At 36.6% G+C, this 24310-nt stretch overlaps 4 protein-coding genes across 5 annotated transcripts; 1 reads left to right on the top strand and 3 right to left on the bottom strand.

Moving 5' to 3' along the window:
- Positions 1-7598: 7598 nt before the first annotated feature.
- LOC138888262 (uncharacterized) lies at positions 7599-8066 on the bottom strand. The gene has a single exon (XM_070170091.1). It carries the CDS (start codon positions 8064-8066, stop codon positions 7599-7601), a length of 468 nt encoding a protein of 155 aa, XP_070026192.1.
- A 3712-nt stretch (positions 8067-11778) lies between these two features.
- LOC104229717 (uncharacterized) lies at positions 11779-13138 on the top strand. Its single transcript, XM_009782405.2, has 5 exons — positions 11779-11906; positions 12015-12089; positions 12203-12277; positions 12382-12498; positions 12578-13138. Exons 1-5 carry the CDS (start codon positions 11833-11835, stop codon positions 12945-12947), a joined length of 711 nt encoding a protein of 236 aa, XP_009780707.1. The 5' UTR covers positions 11779-11832; the 3' UTR covers positions 12948-13138.
- Positions 13139-14867: 1729 nt separating this feature from the next.
- On the bottom strand, positions 14868-15691 carry LOC138888261 (uncharacterized). Its single transcript, XM_070170090.1, has 4 exons — positions 15521-15691; positions 15315-15443; positions 15068-15266; positions 14868-15010 (listed from the first exon to the last, which is right to left on the bottom strand). The coding sequence occupies exons 1-4, from the start codon at positions 15689-15691 to the stop codon at positions 14868-14870; spliced, it is 642 nt and encodes a 213-aa protein (XP_070026191.1).
- A 1460-nt stretch (positions 15692-17151) lies between these two features.
- On the bottom strand, positions 17152-21666 carry LOC104229716 (UV-B-induced protein At3g17800, chloroplastic-like). 2 transcript variants are annotated; one of them, XM_009782404.2, is made up of 4 exons: positions 21558-21666; positions 21269-21396; positions 18503-18801; positions 17152-18351 (listed from the first exon to the last, which is right to left on the bottom strand). In XM_009782404.2, the coding sequence occupies exons 2-4, from the start codon at positions 21392-21394 to the stop codon at positions 17511-17513; spliced, it is 1266 nt and encodes a 421-aa protein (XP_009780706.1). In that variant the 5' UTR covers positions 21395-21396; positions 21558-21666; the 3' UTR covers positions 17152-17510. The 2 variants fall into 2 exon arrangements, with proteins under 2 accessions (XP_009780706.1, XP_009780705.1); XM_009782403.2 differs by having other exon boundaries at positions 21492-21660.
- Positions 21667-24310: the final 2644 nt, after the last annotated feature.

The following is a 24310-nucleotide window of genomic DNA, read 5'->3' as shown; positions in this document are numbered from 1 at the left end:
ATTAAATTCCATTGTATAAGAAGAGTGTTAGTTTATATGAGTCCACCAAAAAGTAGAGTACATGGTCCTCTATAAGGTTATACTGAGAATGCTAGTAAAACTGAAAGTAAATGAGACACAAGAAATTTTACGTGGAAAAAACTCCACACAAGGGGACAAAAACCACGACCTACCCTTGTAGGATTTCAACTTCACTAACTTGTAATCTCACTATTACAAGCCACTTTGTAATACCTCTACTACAAAGGATTCAACTTAACCAACTTATGATACTCTTACCACAAGCCACTTTGTGACCCTCTAGTTACAAAGGCTTTAAACTTATGACTAAACCTAGTCACAACACAAACTTAGAAAGTTTACGGATTTTGGTTTTCCTAAAACAAAGCTTCTAAAAAGCAAGATAGGAATTATATTGAAGAACAAATAACAAGATTACAACTCAACTACAAATACACATAGACTCATTGTGAAACTGATCCTTTGGTGGAATTGTCTTCTTGTTCTTGACACACTAGTGACTTCAATGCCGGATGAATACTTTAATGCTTGAGAGAATATTACTGAATGCTCAAAAGAAGTGTTGTGCCTTGCACCAGGTTGTTATACTATAAAAGACATCACAATGGTGATGTCAAATCTTGGCACGCTTCTTTCCAATATAGTCACTTTCTGTAGTTGTGTTCCAGCTGTATAGTTGACATGTACTTCTGTCAGAGAACCCTATGGGACCAGGTCCTTGTTGTGTTCCTCTTTGTAACAGTTGCAGATAGTCACTATCTACTATTATGTTCCATCTGTACAGTTGACTTGTACTTCTGTCGGAGAACCCTAAGGGACCAGGTCCCTGTTGTGTTCTTCCTTGTGGTTGTTCACTCACTTGCTGGAGATTAGACTGAACATTGTTCATTTGAAGAGTACACCAGGTGGGTGAGGTTCTTTATCTGATTATTAACAATAAGTTTGTTAGATCATCAAAACATAAGAAGCATAACGCAAACACATTGAAAACCCATCAATTTCCCCCTTTTTGATGATGACAAACTTAGGCAGTGATGGTATTTGTTTAGAGTAGAGATAACTAGATAAGGTACCAGAAACTACACATGTTCCCCCTAACCTTTTGCTTTTGATTCCCCCTTAATCAGATCTCTTATATTTGCAGCAAGAAACTACACAAGTTCCCCTTGACCCCTAACCTTACTCCCTGACTCCCTGACCTTACTCCCTGACCCCCCTGGCCTTACTCTTTGACCTTTTCCTCCTATTGGCATCATTACAAAGATACACAAGCAGGCAATTAGCATAAAGAAGTCTAACACAGCCAACTCATTCCACATATATGCACACAACATGATAAAAAAGAGAAGCCAGAGGAAAGCAGTATTGTACATGCACAAAGAGGAGCTGTTTCATTTATATTAACAATGGACTGAGCAAAACAAGAGCAATAGTGGTGAAATCCAGCATGCTTATCACAAAAAGACAAACAAAAAGAAAACAATAGCCACAAAAGATTAAAGTAAAAAATAGCTGGCCATTGAGAGGATCCTAGGGGGCACTAGAAGAGGGAGGCTTGAAACAGGAGGCAGCACATTTGTAGACAGTTGTTCTTCAAGCAGTTTTGTGCGAAGCTTATCATTTTCCTTTGTCAGGCGGGCAACTTCTTCATTAATGGAATCGGTTCCTTTAACTACTTGACTGAGCTGAGTTTCTAGTATGGCATTTTGAGCCCTCAACCTTCTGATCTCTTCAGAAGCTGCGTTTTGAGCATTGATCAGCTGAGAAATGGTCGAGATGTTTCCACCAACTCTTTCTACGCACTCACATTCATACTAAGTGGTTTTAGAGAAGGTTTTCTTGCATGTGCTTACTTTGGGATTACCCAAGGGGACCTTGTAAAATCTGAACACTTGAGCGAGGAGAAAACCATATGGTAGCCCATGATTCCCACCTTTAAAGTTTACAACCTTTTGCATATGATCTATCATGATTGTTGGCAGATTTATTGGGACAAACTCATCAAGCGCCTCCATTAAGACCATATCTGATTTTGTAGCAATGGACCGTTTCTCTGAACGAGGTAAGAGCACCTTATTGACCAGTTCAAAAAGAAGCTGATACTTAGGAAGTAATACCTTCATATGCACATGTTCCCCCTGCTGAATAGCTTGCTCTTTCATGATAGCTCTCTTAAAGTTGACACCACAGACACCTTTGACTGAGGGCATTCCTTCACATGGAATTCTAGTAACCTTTCCCAATGTTGAAGCGTCGAGTACAATGTCTACCCTATTTACTAGCGCACAAATGTGATCCCCCTCAACGGTGAAAAGATATGAGTAGAAATTTTGTACCACATCTTCGTACACCAGATGCATGCTCCCCCGAAACAAGTGCTCCCGTTGCTGAAATTCCACTATCTCCAGAATTTGTCTCATATCGGCCATCTCTGAAATTGTTGGGTCAAATGTACGACCCCACAAGACTTTCTGAGTTCTTAATATCTACTACCAAAGACCACTATCACTGGGCATGGTCCTCAGAGAACCAGGTCTCTAACAGTTTCTTGTTTTCATTTGTTAGATCCTTCAATAAACTTTCCTTTCCAGCTTACTATCCCCATATTATCATCTTCAAACATGGCTTGCTCAACTGGACTCTTCTTAGACTTGATGCTGCCCTTCACGGATGCACCATTTTGTTTCTCAATAGTTTCATCGGAAGCTTTATCCACAGACTTTTGAACTTTTATAGATTTTTTCACTAAGGACCAGGTTCCTTTGGAGCATTTTTGCCAATCCCACTTACTGGAACACTCTTGTCAGTAACAAATTCCCCTTGATTCATCAACCTCTTTTTCCTTGTCTTGACACTCCTTCTACTTTTCTGCAATGTAGACTCAAAACCCTCTTTCTGCTGTGACCTGATAGTGAGTGACTTGGAGGAGGATTCTAAGAGCTTAGGATGATCAAGAGGTGCAGAAGTGGGTTTTCCTAGAAGAGAATTGGGTTCTTTAGTAGGTTTTTCTGGGAATGTCTCATGAGCCAAAGACTCGAGGAGTACTATAGTTCTTACATCGCCTAGGAATGGAGTTTCTTCCCCTGATACTCAGACGAGAGATATGCTCCTTCATTCATCAGACTCTCAGCAGAGATAGCCATGATGTTATGTGGTGCTTCCTTTTTTGGTGACTCTGTGAGAATCACTAAGTCCAAAATAGAGGAGTTCAGATACAGATCAGGATCATCCTCAGAGACCTCTGACACTTGAGAGGTGAAACCCCCTGATTGTTCTTTGATTAGATCAGAGGAATGACAAAACATAGAGTTTTCAATACATGGGAGGAAAACAAGGTTTGTCAGAAAAGGAAAGACTATTGGAAAAGAGGAGGAACCAGGTGTGGATACATTAGTATTGGAAGGAGTGGAATAGTGAATATCTGGGGATGATTTTAAGGATGATAGGGAAGTGGGAGTGGTGTTAATGGTGGGAGAAGGAAGTGATCGTTCGATTGCCATTATAGGAGTATTTGGAAGACAAGTAGAGAGAGAGAGAGAGATGAAGAGAGGATCACAGATATACAGAAGAGATGAAGGTTTATGACTTGATGTGAGGGAGAAAGAAAGTTTTATTGGAAAAAGGACTAATGATGAGAAGAGAGAGAAACGAGTTCTCAATAGTTCTAAAAACGGCGGTAGGTTTATGGGAAAACGTTATCGTGTAGAGGGGATGAAGGGATTTGAAAGACAAGACATGACATGCAGACTTTGAAAAGTAAGATGATGTGGCAGTTGAGTTAATTTTGTTAGCATTTTTGAGAAGGCATGTAGAACAAGCACAATACTACTAACATGTGGTACAGGAACCTGATGCCCGAACATTTTTGAAAAAGATTTTAGCAGCTCTTCTTTCGCAGTTCATAACTGTGCCTTTAGCTTCTATGATCTTCATGCATGTTTACCTACAACAGTATTGATGTGAGTTAGAATTTTCCAGATAACACTTTAGCTAATTTTACCTGAAGGTGCTTTTCATAGCCAGCTGATGGAGAATCAGGTTCTCAATTAGGTTTCAATAACCCCATCTTCACCATATTTCTTCCAAAATGTTCCCTTCTCAAGGATTTGGTGAGGATATCTGGAATTTGGTCTTCTGTGCCGCAGGACTTTCCACAGATCAACCCTTTCTCCATATTGATCCTCAGAAGATAATGCTTCACCTCAATGTGCGTGTTCCTCTTGTTTTGAACTGGATAGAGAAGGTATACCATCAGAAAATACCCCAAAATCTTCCAGTTGTTGCTTAATTCACAGGCTTTGAGCATATCAGGATATTGCCGCTACAATTCTGCTTCAGTTATTGATGAAGCCATTGAGTTTTGCTTCCTTGTGCCCCAAGAGATGAGACCTAATCATGGCAAGTGAGCCATTCCAAAATGTTTTTCATGTCCACAAGATAACCTGCATAGTTAACATCAGCATACCTAATAAGATTAAAACTATCACCTGAGGGGTAACATAGGACCAGGTCCTGAGTTCCCTTAGGTATCTCAAACTTCTTTTGGCAGCCTTCAAGTAGGATTCCTTGGGACTTGACGTTGAATTCTATTCTGGAGTGGAAATACAGAAGGGACTAAAAAAAATTGGAATTTTTTATTCTTGTCTAAAACCAGAATGAAGATGAGTGATTATGTTATTAGGTAGATGGGAGCTTTTGTGTTTCTAGTTTGGGACTGAGGTTTGATCAGTATAGGAACTTGGCAGGTTAATTGGATTTCCCTACACTCCTTATTCTGTTACTTGTGGAGTGTCTTGCGCTGCATCTCCACTCTTTCTTCAGCTTCAGTGGTACTAATTAAAGTACCAGGTTCCTTATGAGAAGTGGAAGAGAATGTTGTATTGTCTTTCACCTGTCTCCTTCATCTTACTCATCATATCAGTCTTCCCATTTGAAACCTCAGATATTTCCCAGGGGCCAGACATGGTTCATTATATTGATCATCACTGCTTCCTTCTTTGTTAGAAGAAGGTGTCTCGTTGAATAGCAAATGAACACTTTCTTCCACCAGTGTGCTCTTTTTTTTAAACTTTGTGGATTTTGCTTTGTGGGGAGTATCCCAGAAGGATTCCTTCATCGTCTTTTGCATCAAACTTCCCAAGTTGGTCCTTCCTGTTATTGAAACCATGGCATTTTCATTCAAAAAGACTCTCAAATAAGTTGTCCTTGGTTTTCTTCCACTTGGCAGCTCATTGTGGGTTTTGTTCAGGATGACCTTATCGTACACCTGTTCACCAAGTAGCAAGCAAAGTTTATTGCCTTTGCCCAGAATTTTTTGGTGATTCCACTGTCGATGAGCATGGTCCATGACATGTCTTCCAGAGTTGTGTTCTTTCTTTCAGCAACAACATTTTGTTGTGGAGTCCTTGGTGCTGAGAAGTTGTGTATGATTCCATTTTTGTTACAAGCTCATCAAATTTGGTGTTGTCACATTCAGTCCCGTAGTCAAATTTGATGTATACTGCCTTCAATTTTATCTTCACTTGGATCTTCTTGACAAAGGCCCTAAAACACCTCGAAAGACTCATCCTTTGTTCTAAGAACCAGTGTCCAGATGAATCTTGAATTTGACAGACCATGAGCCATGTCCTTCTGAATTAATTTATTCAGAAGTGAGAAGCTTGCTTGCCCTGATCTTCCATGCCAAAGTTATGCATCATTATCAACTGACTTCAAGCATCTCATATCACCAGCTTGTAAAGATTCAAAGTCAGCAACGTAGATGTTCTTGCTTCTTTTGGCCACTAAGACCACTTTCCCAGTTACCAGATTGGTAACTGTGCACACTTTTGATAAGAACTCTACTTTGTTCCCTTTATCGCAGATTTGAGAGACACTCAGGAGACTGTACTTCAGGCCATCCACATAGTACACATTCTCAATTGAGTGACAAGGAGATTTTCCAGCACTGAGAATGTACCTTTTCCTTTTTCAAGGGGTACATTCCCTTCCTGCAGGGCTTTCAGTGAGAAGAAATCTATGGTGCTTTCAGTCAAATGCTTTGAGCATCCATTGTCCTTGGTTCATAGCAGTCTGTTTCCTCTCACTGTTCCGTGCACATGAAAATTATGGGTTAGATTTAGGAACCCAAACTAGTTTGGGTCCCTTGTTATGATAAAAGGGATGGATGAGGGCTTTTCTAGTCCATGCAGGCAATATTCGTTTCTTGCAACCGGCACCTGGTCCATTGTTAGTAGTCACTTTGTCAGTAAACACTTTGTTTTTCTAAACAGATTGAACCCTGGCCTGCAATTTTCTTTGAAGTACCCATTGTTCCCACAGTGGGTACACAGCCAGTTATCAGGAACAGTGATGTACTTGTTGTTAGGGTTGTAAGGAGTCTCCCTTTGGAACCCGATTCCCTATCTGGTTCCACTATTATTCAAATACATGGCAGTGATAGCATCTGAGGACTGGGTCCACTTCAAAGATTTCTCAAGATCAATTTTTACTTTCTCTAATTCAGCTTGAAGTTGCCAATTTTTCTCAAGTTCACCACATAGACTAGTTTTCACATCATTTAATTCATGTTCAAGCTTGATGTGTGTCTCACTAGCTATTTCCTTTCCTTTCCCAAGACTCACAGTCCTATGTTCACTATTGAGTCCCTCAATGGTTTCCTCTAGGTCAGTGATTATCACTAAAAATCATCCCTCTTTTGCTCAGTGGCTAAAAAAATTTCTTCTAGAGTGTGTTTCTCATTGTTGAGATCTTTTATTGTTTCCTTCATGTCAACGACCACTACTATTAGGTCATCTCTCTCATTTTCTACACTAGTTATTTTTTCATATAGAGCTTCTTTTTCTTTTTCAAGATTAGCTATAGTCTCATTTAGGTCCACTACACAAACCACCAGATCATTTTTAGATTGTTCAGCTTCTCCTAGTTTTATGGTCAGGATCTCCTTATCATTATCAAGGCTATAATAAGCATCAATTAGAACATTTGCTAATGACCTTAACTTCTTAGAAGAGTAGGATTTCAGATTTCTCTGAACATCCCTGAAATTTACCTCATAATCTTCATCTTCTTCATCCTCATCAGACTGAGCCATCAGCGCAAACAATGAGTCATACTTTGTTGCTTCAGTTTCCACTACTATCATGGAACTGTTTTATGCATCTGGTTCCCTTTCTGATTCACTGGAGGAGTCTCCCCAAGAAGCAAGAGCCTGCTTCACAATATTGTCAACTGCACTTTTTTGATTGAATCGTTTGTCTGGAACCAGGTTACTTTTTGCTGCTTTGTCAGGATTTTGTTTGTATTGCTCCTGTTTTACGAATGGACAGTCTTTGATGAAATGCCCTGGCTTTCTGCACCTATGACAGAGATCATTGTTCCTTGCCTTACTTGAACTGCCCCTCTTTGGTATACCACCATTTCTTCGAACCATCTTTTGAAATCTTTTAGTAAGATAGGCCATATCACTATCTTCATCACTTGAGTCACTGCTTTCATCCTTGAGTACCAGGTTCTTTTCCTTCTTCGGCTCTCTCCTTTCACTGTCTTTCTTTCTTTTCATCTCGTATGTCTTCATATTACCAATCTAACTCATCCATGGTTAGAGTTTGTAGATCTTTAGCTTCAGTAAAGGCATTTATCTTACTTTCCCAAGAACCGGGTAGAACACTAAGGATTTTCCTTACAAGCTTGTTTCTGGGAATAACATCTCCAAGTGAATGAAGCTCATTTATGATGGAGGTGAATCTAGTGTGCATATCCTGTATAGACTCATCATCTTTCATCCTAAAGAGCTCATACTCTGTGGTGAACATGTCAATTTTGGACTGTTTGACCTGAGTAGTTCCTTCGTGTGCGGTTTGCAACGCTTCCCATATTTCTTTGGCGGTATCACAAGCTGAGACTCTGTTGTACTCATCGGGTCCTATGTCGCACACCAAGATTTTCTTGGCACGATAGTTCTTTTCTATGGCTTTTTTGTCGATGTCGATGTACTCTTTTTTGTCTTTCAGCACCATTGGTCCAGTTTCCTCAAGCTTCTTCATAGGAACATGTGGACCATCACAGATGATGTCTCACAGTTCTGAATCTTCGGCCGTTATAAAATTATGCATGTGAGTATTCCACCAGTCGTAGTATTGACCATTGAATCTAGGAGGTATGTAGGTTGATTGTCCTTCCTCAAAGTTGGGTGGAGCAGCCATTGAGATCTTTTCTAGGTGTTAGCCTTTTATAAAGAACCCGCTCTGATACCAATTGTTAGTTTATATGAGTCCACCAAATAGTAGAATACCTGGTCCTTTATAAGGTTATGCTGAGAATGCTACTAAACCTGTAAGTAAATGAGACACAAGAATTTTTAAGTGGAAAAATCCCACACAAGGGGACAAAAATCACGACCTACCCTTATAGGCTTTTAACTTCACTAACTTGTAATCTCACTATTACAAGCCACTTTGTAATACTTCTACTACAAAGGATTCAACTTAACTAACTTGTGATACTCTTACCACAAGCCACTTTGTGACTCTCTAGTTACAAAAGCTTTAAACTTATGACTAAACCTAGTCACAACATAAACTTAGAAAATTTACGGATTTTGGTTTTCCTAAAATAAAGCTTCTAAAAAGCAAGAGAGGAGTTACAATGAAGAACAAATAACAAGATTACAACTCAACTACGGATACACATAGACTCATTGTGAAACTGATCCTTTAGTGGAGTTGTCTTCTTGTTCTTGACACACCAGTGACTTCAATGCCGGATGAACATTTTAATGCTTGAGAGAATATCACTGAATGCTCAAAAGAAGTGTTGTGCCTTGTACCAAGTTGTTATACTACAAAAGACATTACAATGGTGATGTCAAATCTTGGCACACGCTTCTTCCCAATGAGAAGTGACTGTTGCATTGTCGCGTGTATACTTGCAGACAGTCACTTTCTGCAGTTGTGTTCCAGCTGTATAGTTAACTTGTACTTCTATCAGATAACCATAAGGGATCAGGTCTCTGTTATGTTCCTCTTTGTAACAGTTGCGGATAGTCACTATCCGCTGTTACGTTCCATCTGTACATTTCACTTGTACTTCTGTCGGAGAACTCTAAGGGACCAGGTCCCTGTTGTGTTCTTCTTTATGGTTGTTCACTCACTTGTTGGAGATCAGACTAAATATTGTTCATTTGAAAAGTACACCAGGTGGGTGAGGTTCTTTATCTGGTTCTTGACAATAAGTTTGTTAGATCATCAAAACATAAGAAGCATAAGGCAAAGATATTGAAAACCCATCAAAGAGGATGGTGATTTTCATAACTTTAAACAATAATGAAGAATATACATATGAAAAGGGTCACCAATCTTTAACAGGGTAGAACCTCATACATTTGATATGATGAGACTAACGATATATATTGATCTGAGCTTCCTTGCTTCTTTCTCCTTCGTGAAGAGAGAGAGAGAGAGAGATGAAGATCCCTCCTCCTCTCAGGGAACATGTCTGTGTGTGTGGATTTCTTTCAACCCCTTTTCTTCTTCTTCTTCTTCTCACTTAGTTTATATACTAGGTCTTCTCCTTTACCCAACGGTCATTAACCATAATACTTAAATTATTTGACTATATTACCGGTTGATCCTTTGAAATGCCGTAACACCCAATTCGTCACTCAAGCGTTCTGAATACATGACCTCGGTCGTGGCCGAGGTGCGTGTTGTTGTAGCGTTGTATAGATACGACTTTGACCCAAGTAACTTTTTGTCGTCCCTTTCCATGCAGATTCTTTTCTGGCTAGATTTTGACCCATACAAGTAGATCATCAAGAAGTTCTAAAATCTTAGGGGTAGACATAGAAATAGCATTGAATGAGAAAAATATTTTATACAAATATATTTTTGATAATAAGTAAATTTAACAAGCTGCATAATTTGTTAATTAATTAACTGCTAAGTAGAGAGTTTTGCAAAGTGTAGCAGAAAACTCAAATTATCACTAAAAATAAGCTATTTTGTTCAGAGGAAGTGAAAGAACGTTGAGGCACTTTAGGCGAGGTTTCCTAATTTTTTTTGCTAAAATTGACACATGATAGGACTTAAAAGTATATATATGGAATATAAAAATAGGAGTTTTAGGTTAACCTTCCTACCATTAAATATCTGAGCCAAAATGCAATCTTTATCATTAGATTCTGATATAATTTTAGCCTATATCTTCAATAGGTTTTTGGTCCAGTGGTTAATTAATTAATAGGTTCAATTGAAATTGAGATAGTTTAAGTTCACCTAAGTGCGAGTTTGTATTCACTTGTACTTTAGTATTCGATCTATTTATTATTAAATATTAGATTTACTTTATGCTATATGAACATCGAGTCGAGGGTCTCTTGAAAACAGCTTATCTACCCCTCCAAATAGGGGGTAAGGTCTACGTACACTCTACCCTCCATAGACTTCACTAGTGAAATTCTACTGGGTGGTTGTTGTTACATGAACATCACTTATATTTTTTGTCAGTTGACGATAAAAAAAAATTCCAAGAAAATTGAATAAGTTTGTAAAAATAGAGTAAATTTCATGGGCGATTGTTCAGCTTTGTGTTCATTCTCAAAAGTTACTTTTTTGTTACGTAAAAGTTATTCAAATTTGTATTTATTACCCAATAGTCATTTCGACCAGATTTTATAATGCTTTTACCTGAAAAATCTGTTATACCCTTGACACTATAAATTTTCCTATTTATTGTAATACCTTCTATATTATATAATGTATAATATATTTTACCTAAGTATTTATTTATAATTATAATAAAATTTATATTACTTTATTTATTATTTTTATAATATATTTGTGCAATTAATTTTTTCTTAACGATAATTTTCAAGATATATAGGTAGCATTATTAAATTTGTCAGCAACATTACTATAAACAAATCTCAAGTTAATATTCTTAACCATGCCTAATAAAATATTTTTAATGAAAATTATAAAATCGAAGCTCATAGATTTATTCCCAAGCCATATTCGTTAATCTAATATACAAAATACTCACACTGACACATTAGACTAGTACTTCTAAATAAATAATATTAAGAGTTAAAACTTTATAAAACTTAATATTAAGCACAAATATCATAGAATTTTATTTTAAGTTTTACTGACTATAAAAAAATCATTTGTTAAATAAATCTGTTTTAGTATTTCAAATAAATTTTAAAAACAAATATTATTTATTGTTTTTATATTTTAAAAAAATTAAATGTATAGATATATTTTTAAAATTATAAATAAAATAATATAAATTATTTACTTATAAGTAAAATACTTAGGTAAAAAATATATAATATAGAAGGTCTTACATAAATGGGAGAATTTATAATGTCAAGGGCATAATAGACTTTTTTAAGTAAAAATATTATAAAATATAGCCAGGATGGCTATTGTGATAAGTAGAGCAAAGTAAAATAATTTTTGTGTATTAAAAGTAAAAAAAATGATTTTTAGGTAATGAATACAAAGTTTAATAACTTTTACTTAACGAAAAAAAAAGACTTTAAAGTAATGAACACAAACAAATAAATTTTTTTTAGTTCTTTATATTTTTTTTCCTTGCATTTTATCATCGTGCTATTCATTACTTAGTGTTTTTAATTAATACTACATAGATACGGTATAATATTGTTCCCGCCCACAGCCCCACACCTCAAAGTTTTAGTATAAATAGTACTAGTAGTTAAGTCAGAAAAGAGCCCTTTTAGTATTCTCTCTGTTCTCTTTCTCGCTCTCTGAATTACAAGCCCAGTTCGCTCCAAGAAACTCAAAAATGGCGGATGAAAAAAGTGACGCACCTGATGCTGTACACACCAATAACACTCTGGGGAATCTCACTGCTAATGAGTATGTAACTTTCGTTACATTTTGTTCATTATGAAACAAATTTTATTCCAGTTTTCTTTAACTTTTTTAACTTATGAGTAAAAAGAAAGATGGTTTATGGTTCCACAGGATTGTCGCTGAAAAAGAAGCTGATGCCGGAAAATCGGTAGTCAAAGAGAAGAGCACTCAAGATCATAACAATAAGTATGTAAATTTCTTCTGAAAAAATTAATCATCAAGAAACAAACTTTATTTCAATTTTCTTTCGGTTTTCTTTAACTGATGAGTAAAAGAGAGATATTTTTATGGTTCCACAGGACTGTCGCTGAGAAAGAAGCCGATGCCGGAAAAGCGGTAATCGAAGAGAAGAACACTCAAGATCATAACAATGAGTATGTAACTTTCTTTTGAAAAAAAAAATTATCAAGAAACAAACTTTATTTCAATTTTCTTTAATATCTGAGCCTAAAAAGAAAGATGGTTTATGGTTCCACAGGATTGTGGCTGATGCTGGAAAATCTGAAGTCGAAGCTGACCAAGAAAGTGACGACTCCTACTATGGTCATATTGATGTATATGATTTTTTTGTTGATGAGGTGCCAGAAATAGAGAGGTATGTCAATTTGATTCTTTTTCTTTTTTCATTTTGAATTGTTACTGGTTTCTAAAGTAGCCATATTTTGAAATTGCAGTTCCAATATTAATGTGGAAACAGTGCTTCGTAAGAACTTAAGGCATTCGGATCTCAAACGTATGGAGGGATTGAGGCTACTTCGGAAATACTTAGATAAACTGAAAACTCCTCTTCAAGCACCTGCTGATATAACACTAACTGATCAAAGTGGTGAAGAGAAGAAGGAGTGGAAGATGTCAGTTGTGAAAACAAATTTGGGGTTATATCTTAGAGAAGGTTGGTTTGAGTACGCCGCCAAACACAAGTTGGAAATTGGGGATACAGTTATTATTGAAGCACTGAATGTTCCTGAGATCAAGTACGAAATCAGATTTGATAAGAATGTTAAAAGGCCCAAGAAACCGAACAAGGCAAAAACAGAGGTATAGGCATTCTGAAAATGGAGAGGTTTTCATAGTATAGCCAGTAATAATACTTTCATCATTCATTACTGCACTGTATTGTATAGTCAGCAATAATACTTCCATCCTTAGTATTAGAATTAGTACATTCATAAACAGAAGGGATGGTTTGATGTGTAGTTGGTATATCGGTTCCTTCATGTTACATATATAATTGTACTCGGAATATGTTTTGATAATAGTACTGCTATGCGTTTAATTCATTCAAAATTTCTCTTTTTAGGTTGCATGTCTATTGCATCATAATTACTCAAGATACCAATGTACTATCCAAAATCATTTTTTTGGCGCAATTCCTAGTATTTTGTGCTCCTAATAAGTCACATGGGTATTGTATATATTGCCCCCTAGAAAGTTTTGAAAAATTAAATTTTCATGTTGGTACTCCTTCTTGATGCAGTTCTGACTATGGGAAACGATTTCCCAAAAGGAAAAAGGAAAACGTAAAAAGAGGGGAGAAAATGTGTAAACAGATGTCATGTCATGTTAAGAACTTGCGCGTTTCTCTATAAACTTGAAGCCTAAGACTGAGTTACTGTGTTATTGGGCTCTTTAACATGGCGTAAGGACACAGTCGTGTACAAAAAACGACGCACACACTTGAGTCCATGAAAATTGTAAGCACTGGCGGAGCTAGAATTTGAAGTTTATGGGTTCTGAATTCGTCACCAAAGCCATAATTGGTCTTAGTTACTGGGTTTGAGCAAAAGCTACTGGATTCATCCGAACCCGTAGCTAATGCTCTCCCTCCGTCCCTAATTGTAAGTTCAAAAATGGGATGGTAATGTGAATTGACAACTAGGACATAGACACAGAGCGGTGTCATGTGACAGCGCTTTCGTCAAAATGTTTTACCAAATGTCATACAAATAATATGAAAACTTTATCAAATACGTGTATATATATATATATATCTCACAGGAGTGACGCTCTCTTCTTGGTCCAGTGGTTTGGCAACTGCCTCATTTCCTCTAGGTCTAGTTTCCGGCTCTCCTTAGTAACTATGTTTTGGAAAATTTTGAAGCTTATTTTGTTCGGAGAAAAAGGAAGGTTGAGCAGGATATAGACGAAAATTTCTTATAACCAGCAGGATAACGCGCATTTTAATTTTTTTACTATGAAGAAAATAAGTAATAAGTAATGAGGCTATTTGTTCCTTCTTTAAATGTGATACCGTTTGTAAAAAGTTATGCATACGCCTCTGCATAGATAATTTTACTTTGCAAAGTAATTAACCAAATTGGATACACTGTTGCTTGCTTAAAAGAAGAAGCTTATTGGTTCAGCTGAATATTGCTACTTCAAAACACAGAATTTGGAAGGGTTATTCTCATTCAGAATACACATACAAGATAAAGATGTTTGGATATGGTATTGCCTATTGCCAATCAATAATTTGTAGGAGCAAAGATAAGGTCTAATAGCCTAATTACCAAACCCATCCATTATACCATGCTTTCCCCCTCACTCTTGTTTCTGATCTTACCATTATGTAATATGTACTACTATGGTTTCTCCTTTCACTTTTCACCCATTAAATAAAATATAAGTAAAAGTTGTTGATTTATCTTGTTTCTTAACCTTGAGCTTCCTTATGAATGCCCATGTTTTACACTGTCGTAAGAAGGTATAATTGACTGCGGCAACAAAGTAATAAAAGTACATACAAGAAACAGAGTGGACAATCTTTCCCTTCTCATGTAAACGAATGTGACCACAAAAATAGAATCACTATACAAGGTCGAATCCAAGTCATGCCCAAAAATCAATTAAAGTAGACCGGTGGGAGTAGAAACTAGTTACTTCAACATATAGTCATATACTACGTTAGTATCCATATCTAAAAATATGAATGGTAAGAGCTACCCTCCTAGTTATTTCAACATTTTAATCAATCAAACCGCCCAGAAAATGGTATCGCGAGTCAACATAGCTCTCAACATCCCAGAGGAAAGACCCAAAAGTTACAGCCTCCAAAACAAGATGCCTCAACCCTCCAAAACTGTTCTTAATAAGTTCAGTACTCTCCTCTAGGACATAGAAACAACTTGTAATAAATTAAAATACAAAATTGAACTGAAACTAACTGGTGGCTTCAGTAATAAATTGTTTGAGCTGATCTAACATTGCAATAATAGCTGTCATATGTTTAGCGCGGATTGTGTCTGAGAGTGTCTTATGGACACTGGCTAACGTTGGTTCAAATGAACAGAGGTAACGACTAATTACATTGTCTTTCTTCGGAGTTGCTGCAATTTTATACCCATTGATCTCAGAATCATACGTCTACAAATAGTTATGCAATTCCAGGTAATGATTTACTAGGAAAAGAACCTGTTTGCCGTCAATCCAGATTGGGAAACCATAATTATAGCCGTCCACAACCGTAATGAAGTTGTCCAAAGTGTGGGATACTCTCCAGTTGCTGCTTACGTAATCATAATTAGCAATGACTATGGATTTCTTGAAAACGCAAACAAGAGTAAGTAAACCTTGCGCCGTCCCTGACCATGTATCAAAATCAGGCCTACCATTGTTACCGAATCATGACAACTGATGAACTCCGGACTATTAGTAATTTTAACATGCTCTCTCTTTGTATCAAAAGCAACAACACTACCATCAGTTCGTCTGAGCCAATGCAAGGAATCATTCACGTAAACAGGTTTACTATTAAAAGCCAAATAGCTGACAGTATTGCCCGAATACATTTTCAATTTGAATTCGTGCCACACGACAGATCGCTTCGATGAAAATACGTGAAGCTTGTACCCATGTGCTCCAGCCAGCTCCCCAATTGTTACCAATTTATATTGATCTGAAGTAGGATATATAATCAACAGCTAAGCCTGTACTATCAAATCTGGTAAAATAATTTTTTGTAGCCTCTGGTAATGGTATCAATTGATGTGCCCCAGTTAGAGGATTGAAAACACAGGAAGCCGTAAATTCGTGAAATTGAAGGAGAAGCAGACCCTTACAGGAGGCCAAAATTGAAACATTAAGCGGTAAGGTCGTGTGACAATGATAGGACGGAATAGAGTTCATGGAGAGTTTGTTGAAACTTTTGTATGATGAATAAATGAGTAGTGTAGAGATGTTTTGATGTTGGAACCAAGTTTGAGAAAATTTAGGATCAGAAATCTTACTATTAAAATCCTTGCTTAAAACTTTACATTGAACTGAAAGCTTCAACGGCAAGTAGGAGATGATCTCCACAACTAAATCATCATTCAATTCCATACTCACTAATACTATAAGATTCCTTTGCTGCTCTGTTGTGAATTAGCCGCTTTCTCATCCACTTTGACTTATTTTCTCTTTTTCGAGTCTACTATAAGCCAAGGACATCAAATACTTGACCCTAAAACGTGTGTGTTTTCATTGTTGTTCAAGACTAGACGAAAGTTCCAAAGTATTTAAGAATAGCCATTTCAGAATCAACTTATGACCTGTAGGACTGAAATTGAATATTTTATACGAGTCTGAATTTGAGGACTCCCAAGCCTAACTGCGTGCCCAGAAAATAATGTTTAAGATCAAACATAGCAAAACCCAACTTCAGACCTGAACGTCTGAAGTTGTCATACCCCAAGTCTAAAGTTGGCATAGCTACACAACACTAATAGCCTCCTGTTGTCTCTGTGCAAGACATCACCAGGCTAAGAGAGCGCGGGACAGCACAAGAAGATACATACAGCTTGCAATTATCGTCTTAAGCCAGACTATAATACCCGGTGAAGAAATAACGCCTATACTGACATCATTTTACTGTACATGATCCTCACTGAGAAGACATCAATAGCCACAGTTATAATGCCTAACAAAACACCACAACGCTTGAAGGGCAAGCAGCATCTAAACTTTAAATAGTTTTTAAAAACAGAATATAACTTAAATAGAGATAGAGGTCAAAGTGGATACCCAGTGCAATTCCTACTCAAAGATACACCTTCATTCAAAGCAATAGTAGAGAGAGAGAGACCGCAACTGGGGAGATGAGTACTCTATTGCAAAGCTCTAAACACTGAAATTGACTTTCACTACAATAATAGAGGGTTTAATAGCAATCATGCCAAAATCGAAGACAATGATGTCAACAGCAAAATATATCCTGCTTGTTTCAATCTTCCGTCAATCAAACAAGCCACGAAGTAATAGACGTCACTGCTTTAAGCAGAAAATGGAATAGGCACTAAAGCATGAACGGGACATACAAGACAATGGATACAAAATATCGAGGAAACAAATGTTGTGTTCCTCCCTAATTGCACCAAAACCGACACTTTATTGGGGCTTAAGTGAAAAGGAGGAAGGGGAATGTAGGTGTTCACCTCTGCCATGTAATCATGTAAACGTCTTGTAATCATGTTATTATGGAAACACACTCTTGTTAAATAATGTCTAATACGAAATATGTATATACAAGTCAACAAGCACATGATCCACTGTCATTCCCTTAGCACATGCTACTGCACTATGTTTGTAAGCCTCCGGCATAAATCTAAAACCATGGAGGCTCCAATATTTTTAATTTGCAACGAAATGGTATCTTGAGTCAACATAGCTCTCAACATCCCAGAGGAAAGACCCAAAAGTTACAGCCTCTAGAACAAGCCGCCTCAGCCCTCCAAAACTGATCTTAAGAAGTTCATCTTTAGAAGAGTCAACAGTGCCTTGAGGGGTGATAACAATCTCAGGTCTACCGAATAGTGCTTCGGTGTGTTTCTCAATTATGCCTATGGCCTCTTTGGATCTGATGGTGGCATATCTCTGGAGTGTCTCCCCATCAAATGACATCACATAGTTTCTCAATCTTGAGGGCTTTATCCCATGGCCAAACCCTCCAGTACCCGCACTACCTGCAGACCATGATGACAATTCTGGATGGGATTGTGTTACCCTGGAAGAAGTATCACTCCTATCACCAGACCTAATCTCCTCTCCTCCCACTTGCCGAAAGCTACCATCTTCATCGTCTACACCCTGAGGAAGGACTTTCATGGTCTTTTCTAGCTGAAACCTCTGGTCCACTCTCTTGAGGAAATATCCATACATAACTGATGCTGCATAAACTTGGCCTACTCTTAATTTACTTATTTGAGCCACTGCAGAATTATCACCCAATCGACTTCCTAGAATGAGAGCCAGGTGGTTTTGAATCATCTCATTAGCTTCTGCTGAATGAAGATGCTCAAACTTATCGTCTTGGCTGGGCCATGTATCAACCCGACCAGAAGGTTCAGATGAAGGCGGACTGATTGCAGGAACTAAAGATACATTGGCATCCATAAATTTCTGCACCACCAAAGCATACAATATCTCCTCTAAAGCTTTTTTCCTGTCATTAGCCTTAACCTCAGCAATTCTCCTGATAGTTTAGAAAAGTGACCATGCAACAAATTAGACCTCACAGCAGTGATAAATACCATAACAGAAGACAATAACTTTTTTGGAGAAACCCCTTTTTTTTGGAAGGGGGGAGGGCGGGGGATATGAGTTTCAAAGAAGCCTGGGCTAACCTGTACAAGACAATGTCAGTACCAGTTGCAGACGGTTCTTCCTTCTGTTGCTCTGAGTCGCGTTCAGTTTGAAGCTGTTCAAGCTGCTGATCTACAGCAGCAGGGACAAGATGTGGGTGACTTGTCAAAATCTGAGAGAGAAATTGGCCAATTGGAGATTCCAGCTGAAGTGGAGCAATAGGGGCAGCTGAACGTCCAGACTCCGAGGGTGATAGAGATGCCCTGATTGAGGTACATTTTCTGCTACCAAAAGCCGCTTTCTTGTTACTCAACTTCACATGAGAAATTGAGGGATAAAGCTGCCAATAACATGTCCAATAAATTAGGTGTCAGAGAGCATTTTCAGATGCATAAGGTTCCTAATTTATGCCAACTACTAGATAAACCAATTTAAATAGATAGTTTTGCTCAGATCACATCAAGGAAATCTCCTTATGAACTGAATAAAGATGTTTCATTGTCATATCCAAATGGATAGATGGATTAAAAATAAATAACATTGGATTACAAGGTCAATGCACGTTGAGCCACCTCCCTAATTGGAAAAATCAGCAGCAGAAGGATTCAAACAGATACCTTTCATAGTCGAATAATTGCATACGCAAGGCATAAAATTTGTAAGGCTACCTTATAAGACCAAAACTTATATCAAGCACAAAGGGAAATTTCAGCAACAGCCTAGCACATTGTTTAACCAAAAATCTGAGTCTTTGGTCAAAGCTAAAAAGAAATTCGGGTTACTGATAATCAGGAGACGAAAATAAAATGTTTTTGAGAATGATGGTAAAGCAGTAAATAGTTTTGTATTTCAGTAAGATCTCAATAGTATTTCTTGTCCTTACAGATGTTGAGTCCTTCTCCTTTTATAGTTGATTCTAGGAGAAGATGTAATGCCTTTGTCTTAATGAGGCAATTATGAGCAATAAATGACATTAAAAGAAACGTTACACAATCATTTCTATTTAATTCAAATATTCTAACGTATTTGATACTTAATGCTGTATTTAGACTCTTTTACGTCATCAGATTCGTATCTTCAACTTCTTCCGATCTTCGGTCTTTAAATGACTCGAATAGGTACGAGACTCGTACCAATTTTAGTAACGGTCCACACCTATGTTGCTTTCTTTTTCCCTTATCTGTTGTCGCCCGTGCCTCTTGGTTATTTATTGTGTTTTGACCATTTGACCAGTCCACGTGTCATGCCACGTCACCTACAATGTAAATTCAGTTTTTTTTTCAATACGGATAGTCCCCCACTTTCCATTTATTTATCAATTAAATAATTGGGAAGTGGATCTTCATAAAAAGGGAATTTTTGCCGTAATTAATATTATGACAATACTGACGCTTCAATTGTCCCTTCTATTTAATGCTTTACATACGTGTCACTTTCTGATTGGTTCTGCAATTCTACACCCTTTTTCGAGACTTCTTCATTCACACTATTCACGAAATGATAGTTGCCTTTATTATAGGCTTTGCATCATTGCACTTCTAAGTTTGACGGTTGTCATTATAAGCATTTTTAACCCTCTTTCGTTTACCTTCTTCTTCATAGATCTTCAACAAGCAATTTCTTACTTACTTGTATTTTCTCTCCCTTTAGTACATCCTTCTTCAACAATGTCATCTCCAAACCCTAACCCTAGAAAAGTTCCAATTCTCGATCACTTCCCCAATGCCCCCGTAAGACATAGGAGAGGCAGAGGAGGTAGGCTTCGGAGCTTGGGCCTAGGGTCCGCTCGTGATGATTTATCTGGTCCTGCTTCTTCTTCTTCTAGTATCGGTAGTTCTATTCCGAAGACCCCTTCTTCTAAAGGTAAAGAAATCCTTGATTCTTCTCAAGAACTTTTAGTCGATGAAATTGTTCCCAGTGATTTGTCTTTTGGGAGTGATAGAACGTCTCTTCAAAAGCAAATTGTAAATTTAGAAAAAGCTGACACTTATCCTTCATTAGTGACCGAGCTTACAGTTCAAAGAATGTCTGTTAACATGGAAATATCTTATTTTGGGCAATCTATAGTTTAATACACTCGGGAGGCATTACATACTACCACCATCTTTCCAATATAACCAGCGGGCATAGGTATCCTAAGGCACGGCAAAATAAAATTCTCCGACGATAAGATAAAAATCTAGTGCAGTCATAAAATTGAAGAAAGCTTCATCAAAAGATGATCTGGCCTGGTTATATCTCTAACAAGAATGTTTGCATTTTTAGAGTAAGAATTAACTTTTTAATTAGGTTTCGAACCAACAACAACCTTTATTTGCTTAAAGATCAACCCCCTCCTCGTATTAAGTGTTAATAAGCCAAAAATGGGTAGATAACCTTCAAGCTCTGAGAAAATTGAGAAAACCATCTGATAAGATGTCGTCATCCTTTTTATCATATTCATTCTCTCTCAATTCCAAAGTTCATTTACAGTGTCTCCTATCGAAGTTGACAACATACAGAGGTGTAATCTGCTAACAGATGTGTCCAAGATATATATGTACGTAATCCACCTTCAAAATTTACCAAAAAAATCCCAATTATGGCGTCGGTGTTCTACCTCCACCACAAGGAAAATTCCTGAGCAAACAAAACTTACATTCTTTCGACAAGTACAAACAAAACTTATATTATTGCAGAAGATCTGGGCTTTTGGAAAGCTGAATATGCAAAGAGTAAAAAAGAAAAAGTTTTTTCCGTAAATATTCCAGCTACTATATCATAAGAAACTAAAGCAGATGCAAACGACAAACAGAACTCAATTATACCTTGATTCCAGAGGGAGAATTCCGAAACTGTGACCCGAATCGAACAAAATCCGACCCACCAAGAGACGCCTTGGTGGGTCTGTAACAGATGCTGAAAGAAGACCCGAAAGCGGTAGCAGTTTCCATTTCTGTAGCAAAGGGATAAAGCAACAATCAGAAAAACTAAAACCCTAAAAAATTTGTAACAGCAAAGAAAAGAAGATTTAAAAGACAATAAACTTACGGATGAGAATAAAGAGCTGAAAATTGAATATAGAAAGCAGTAGCAGCAGATGGTATATAATAAAACCTGGGGATTTAGGGAATAGAGCTTCGTTCTGGTTGGCGATGGGCGCTTGTTTTGGGGAAACTTCAGTGTGTTAAACGTGAAATGCTTTGATCTATAATATAATGCACTCGCCCGTTCAACGTCACTGATTTATCTTTCTTAACCTCAAAGAAATGAACCTCTCACTTTCGGCAAATTACACGGATGACACTGTCTTTTTCCTCTCATTTTCTTTTCCTTCCTTGCAAAAAATAATTTTTGAAAGTTAAAATTATATTTGGATATGCATTATTTAAAAAAAAAAAGATTAAATTTTTGTGAGTGAAAGGAAAAATATCATCCAAGAACTACCCGAAACTAATTTTTGGGAACTTCAAAACTTTTTAAAAACTAATCATACTTTATGAACACACAATGTTTTCAGAAAAAAATTAAAAAAAAATGTAGCCAAATCTATGACCAAACCGGAGCTAAATATTTCATCACCTTTTTCCTTTTTCAAAACCAGGGAGGTTTGTTAAGATAGTTCATACAATCTACGACAAATTCGCATTATAAGCATGTAAATTAAGTGTTATTTATATTTATCTGTAAGACTTGCGCCAAATACCACTTTTTCTTAGAAAATGAAAAGGTTTTATTAAAAAAAATTATTCATATTATTCAACTATTCATTCTTCGAATTGTAAAAAGAGATAAGAGAAACGTCTTATAGAATCAAAATCATTTTATCTCATAAAATATTAAATGAGACACAATGCATGATTTATGATTAAATATAGTAAAGTTGTAATTTCATTCGAAATGATTGTTTTTGTTGAGAATTGTTCTAGTACTTGGCAGTGGGTGATTGAGTGTAATATTTTTTCATCCAAATTCCAAATGAAACTCAAAATGATTGAAACACGTTTGTATTTTCATTTACTATCTTTTTTCAATTTTAGGATGGAGGGAAAGGACATTTTGGTAATTGAAGAAGGGGGTTGGTAGATCTTTTTTATTAGTGGATAGGCTTTGGGCTGGTCTTCTGGAGAGATCTGGGCCGGTCTCGTTTGAAATTGATGTTGATGGGTCACGATTGTGGTAGCCGTGAATTGTGATATTGGCTGATGACGCGTTCCATTTCCGCTGGTACTCCTCTTCTACGGCTTCATTCATTTTCACCACAATTAAAAAATCTAGGCACTGGGGTTTGGCCTCGTGGACCCATATTACTCCTAGGTACATAGGTTTTGGTTTTATTTGGAATATAACTAAATAGTGAAATTAATTTAAATGGTCGTGATTTGGTGAAGACCCAGACTTTTACACGTAAACTGTATTGGAATTTGGAAGTATTGGTTATTACTTATTACACCAGTAACCGCTTCAAGTTTTCTTCTTCCCTTGCAGCGTAAAATCATGAAAAAAAAAATTAAAGTAAAAGCCCCCAGGTCAGAAATAATTACAAAAGATATAATGAAAGAAAACAGGAACGTGAGAAGTGGTAAATAGTAATAACAAAACATCTTTAATAATGAAGAAATTGATTTGGAAAATTTTGGACGTTCAATATCGACTGAAGAATAAATCAATTGCTAATAAACTATGTATAATGTTGTTTTCATCTTTGTTCACCTTTTCCTGTAAAAGCTTGTCATTTTCATTATATATTTTTTTGTGTGTGTCGTGTTACTCGCTGTAATAAATTACATATGTGATTCATTCTCTTATTAGGAGTATTCAAAGGCTAAAAGAAATTGCTCAATAACAAGTGAGTTTTGCTCTGATAGCATAACACTGTTTGACCAAAAAGTTTTGAATCATTTTTAATCAAACCAATTAAATAAAGAGATGAGAGGTGAATCCAAGTTAAAAGTAATAAATTCTAGATCCAGAATTAAATAGCTTATGCGGTACAAATCCGTGCTTAAGTTAACGAATGCTGAATAATGCTCAATGACTAGCAATTAATACAAGGATGGAAACATGCAATTGTTAGGGATATAGTAGATATGTCATAGATCCAATCTCATATTTGATGATTTGAACATATTTTTGTGAACGTTATTTGATATAAAATATATGGCATTTGATATTCTTTTATCATAGTTAATTTTAATTGTTTGATTGACTTGATAAGGTCCTTGATTAAATTTTGAGACTTGTCATCGTGATAGAGATCATGATAATGAGAGCAAAGTCTCTTACAATTTAATCTAAATTCGTTATTGATCGTAGGATTATTAATTTGGACATTAGTAATCCGGTTAAATCAATATTTATGTGATCGTCTTTATGGGATAAAGATTAGTTGATCTCATTAACTAAATTACATAGATAGATGATGCATATAGAGATATGGTCATTGAACCGCCTCATTGGATAATTCCTAATAGTTAGAATTACCATAAACTGTCAATAAGATATTCTCTTGAAGAATGTGATGTAAGAATTTCCTTTGACTTGAGATCGTCATAGTAATTGACAAGTTATTTATTGTGCTTTGATACTAGACGCCTATGGCCCTAGGGCAATAGTTGAAAGGATATTGGGTACGATTAAATACTTGTAGAATTAGTGATTGGTCAAGATGGAATCTGTCAACTCTTGGTAATGAGTTTAAGCTCCATGTTGTTATGAATTATAAACGACCAAACTAAGACCTTGGCTAGGGCAATTGAATGAAAGAAGAAATAAGTTTCTTAGGTCATTCAGTGGTCGATTATATTTGACATGAACACATAGTTGGTCGCCTATTAGGATTTGACAGTTGAATCATATCCTAGGGTGAT

Source organism: Nicotiana sylvestris, chromosome 3 (assembly GCF_000393655.2).
Source record: "Nicotiana sylvestris chromosome 3, ASM39365v2, whole genome shotgun sequence".
Lineage (NCBI taxonomy): Eukaryota > Viridiplantae > Streptophyta > Magnoliopsida > Solanales > Solanaceae > Nicotiana > Nicotiana sylvestris.
This window is presented reverse-complemented; position numbering and strand designations above follow the sequence as displayed.

Excerpts from the sequence above, each read along its gene's own strand:
- LOC138888262 (XM_070170091.1), bottom strand. The coding sequence starts at position 8,066 with ATGAAGAAGCTTGAGGAAACTGGACCAATGGTGCTGAAAGACAAAAAA.
- LOC104229717 (XM_009782405.2), top strand. The coding sequence starts at position 11,833 with ATGGCGGATGAAAAAAGTGACGCACCTGATGCTGTACACACCAATAAC. Across the intron at positions 12,090-12,202 it reads ACTCAAGATCATAACAATAA|GACTGTCGCTGAGAAAGAAG; the intron begins GTATGTAAATTT and ends ATGGTTCCACAG. Across the intron at positions 12,278-12,381 it reads ACTCAAGATCATAACAATGA|GATTGTGGCTGATGCTGGAA; the intron begins GTATGTAACTTT and ends ATGGTTCCACAG.
- LOC138888261 (XM_070170090.1), bottom strand. The coding sequence starts at position 15,691 with ATGTATTCGGGCAATACTGTCAGCTATTTGGCTTTTAATAGTAAACCT. Across the intron at positions 15,444-15,520 it reads TCATCAGTTGTCATGATTCG|AAATCCATAGTCATTGCTAA; the intron begins GTAACAATGGTA and ends TGCGTTTTCAAG. Across the intron at positions 15,011-15,067 it reads ATTTATTACTGAAGCCACCA|AGGAGAGTACTGAACTTATT; the intron begins GTTAGTTTCAGT and ends TCTATGTCCTAG.
- LOC104229716 (XM_009782404.2), bottom strand. The coding sequence starts at position 21,394 with ATGGAAACTGCTACCGCTTTCGGGTCTTCTTTCAGCATCTGTTACAGA. Across the intron at positions 18,802-21,268 it reads ATTCTCCCTCTGGAATCAAG|CTTTATCCCTCAATTTCTCA; the intron begins GTATAATTGAGT and ends TGTTATTGGCAG. Across the intron at positions 18,352-18,502 it reads ACTGACATTGTCTTGTACAG|GAGAATTGCTGAGGTTAAGG; the intron begins GTTAGCCCAGGC and ends CTAAACTATCAG.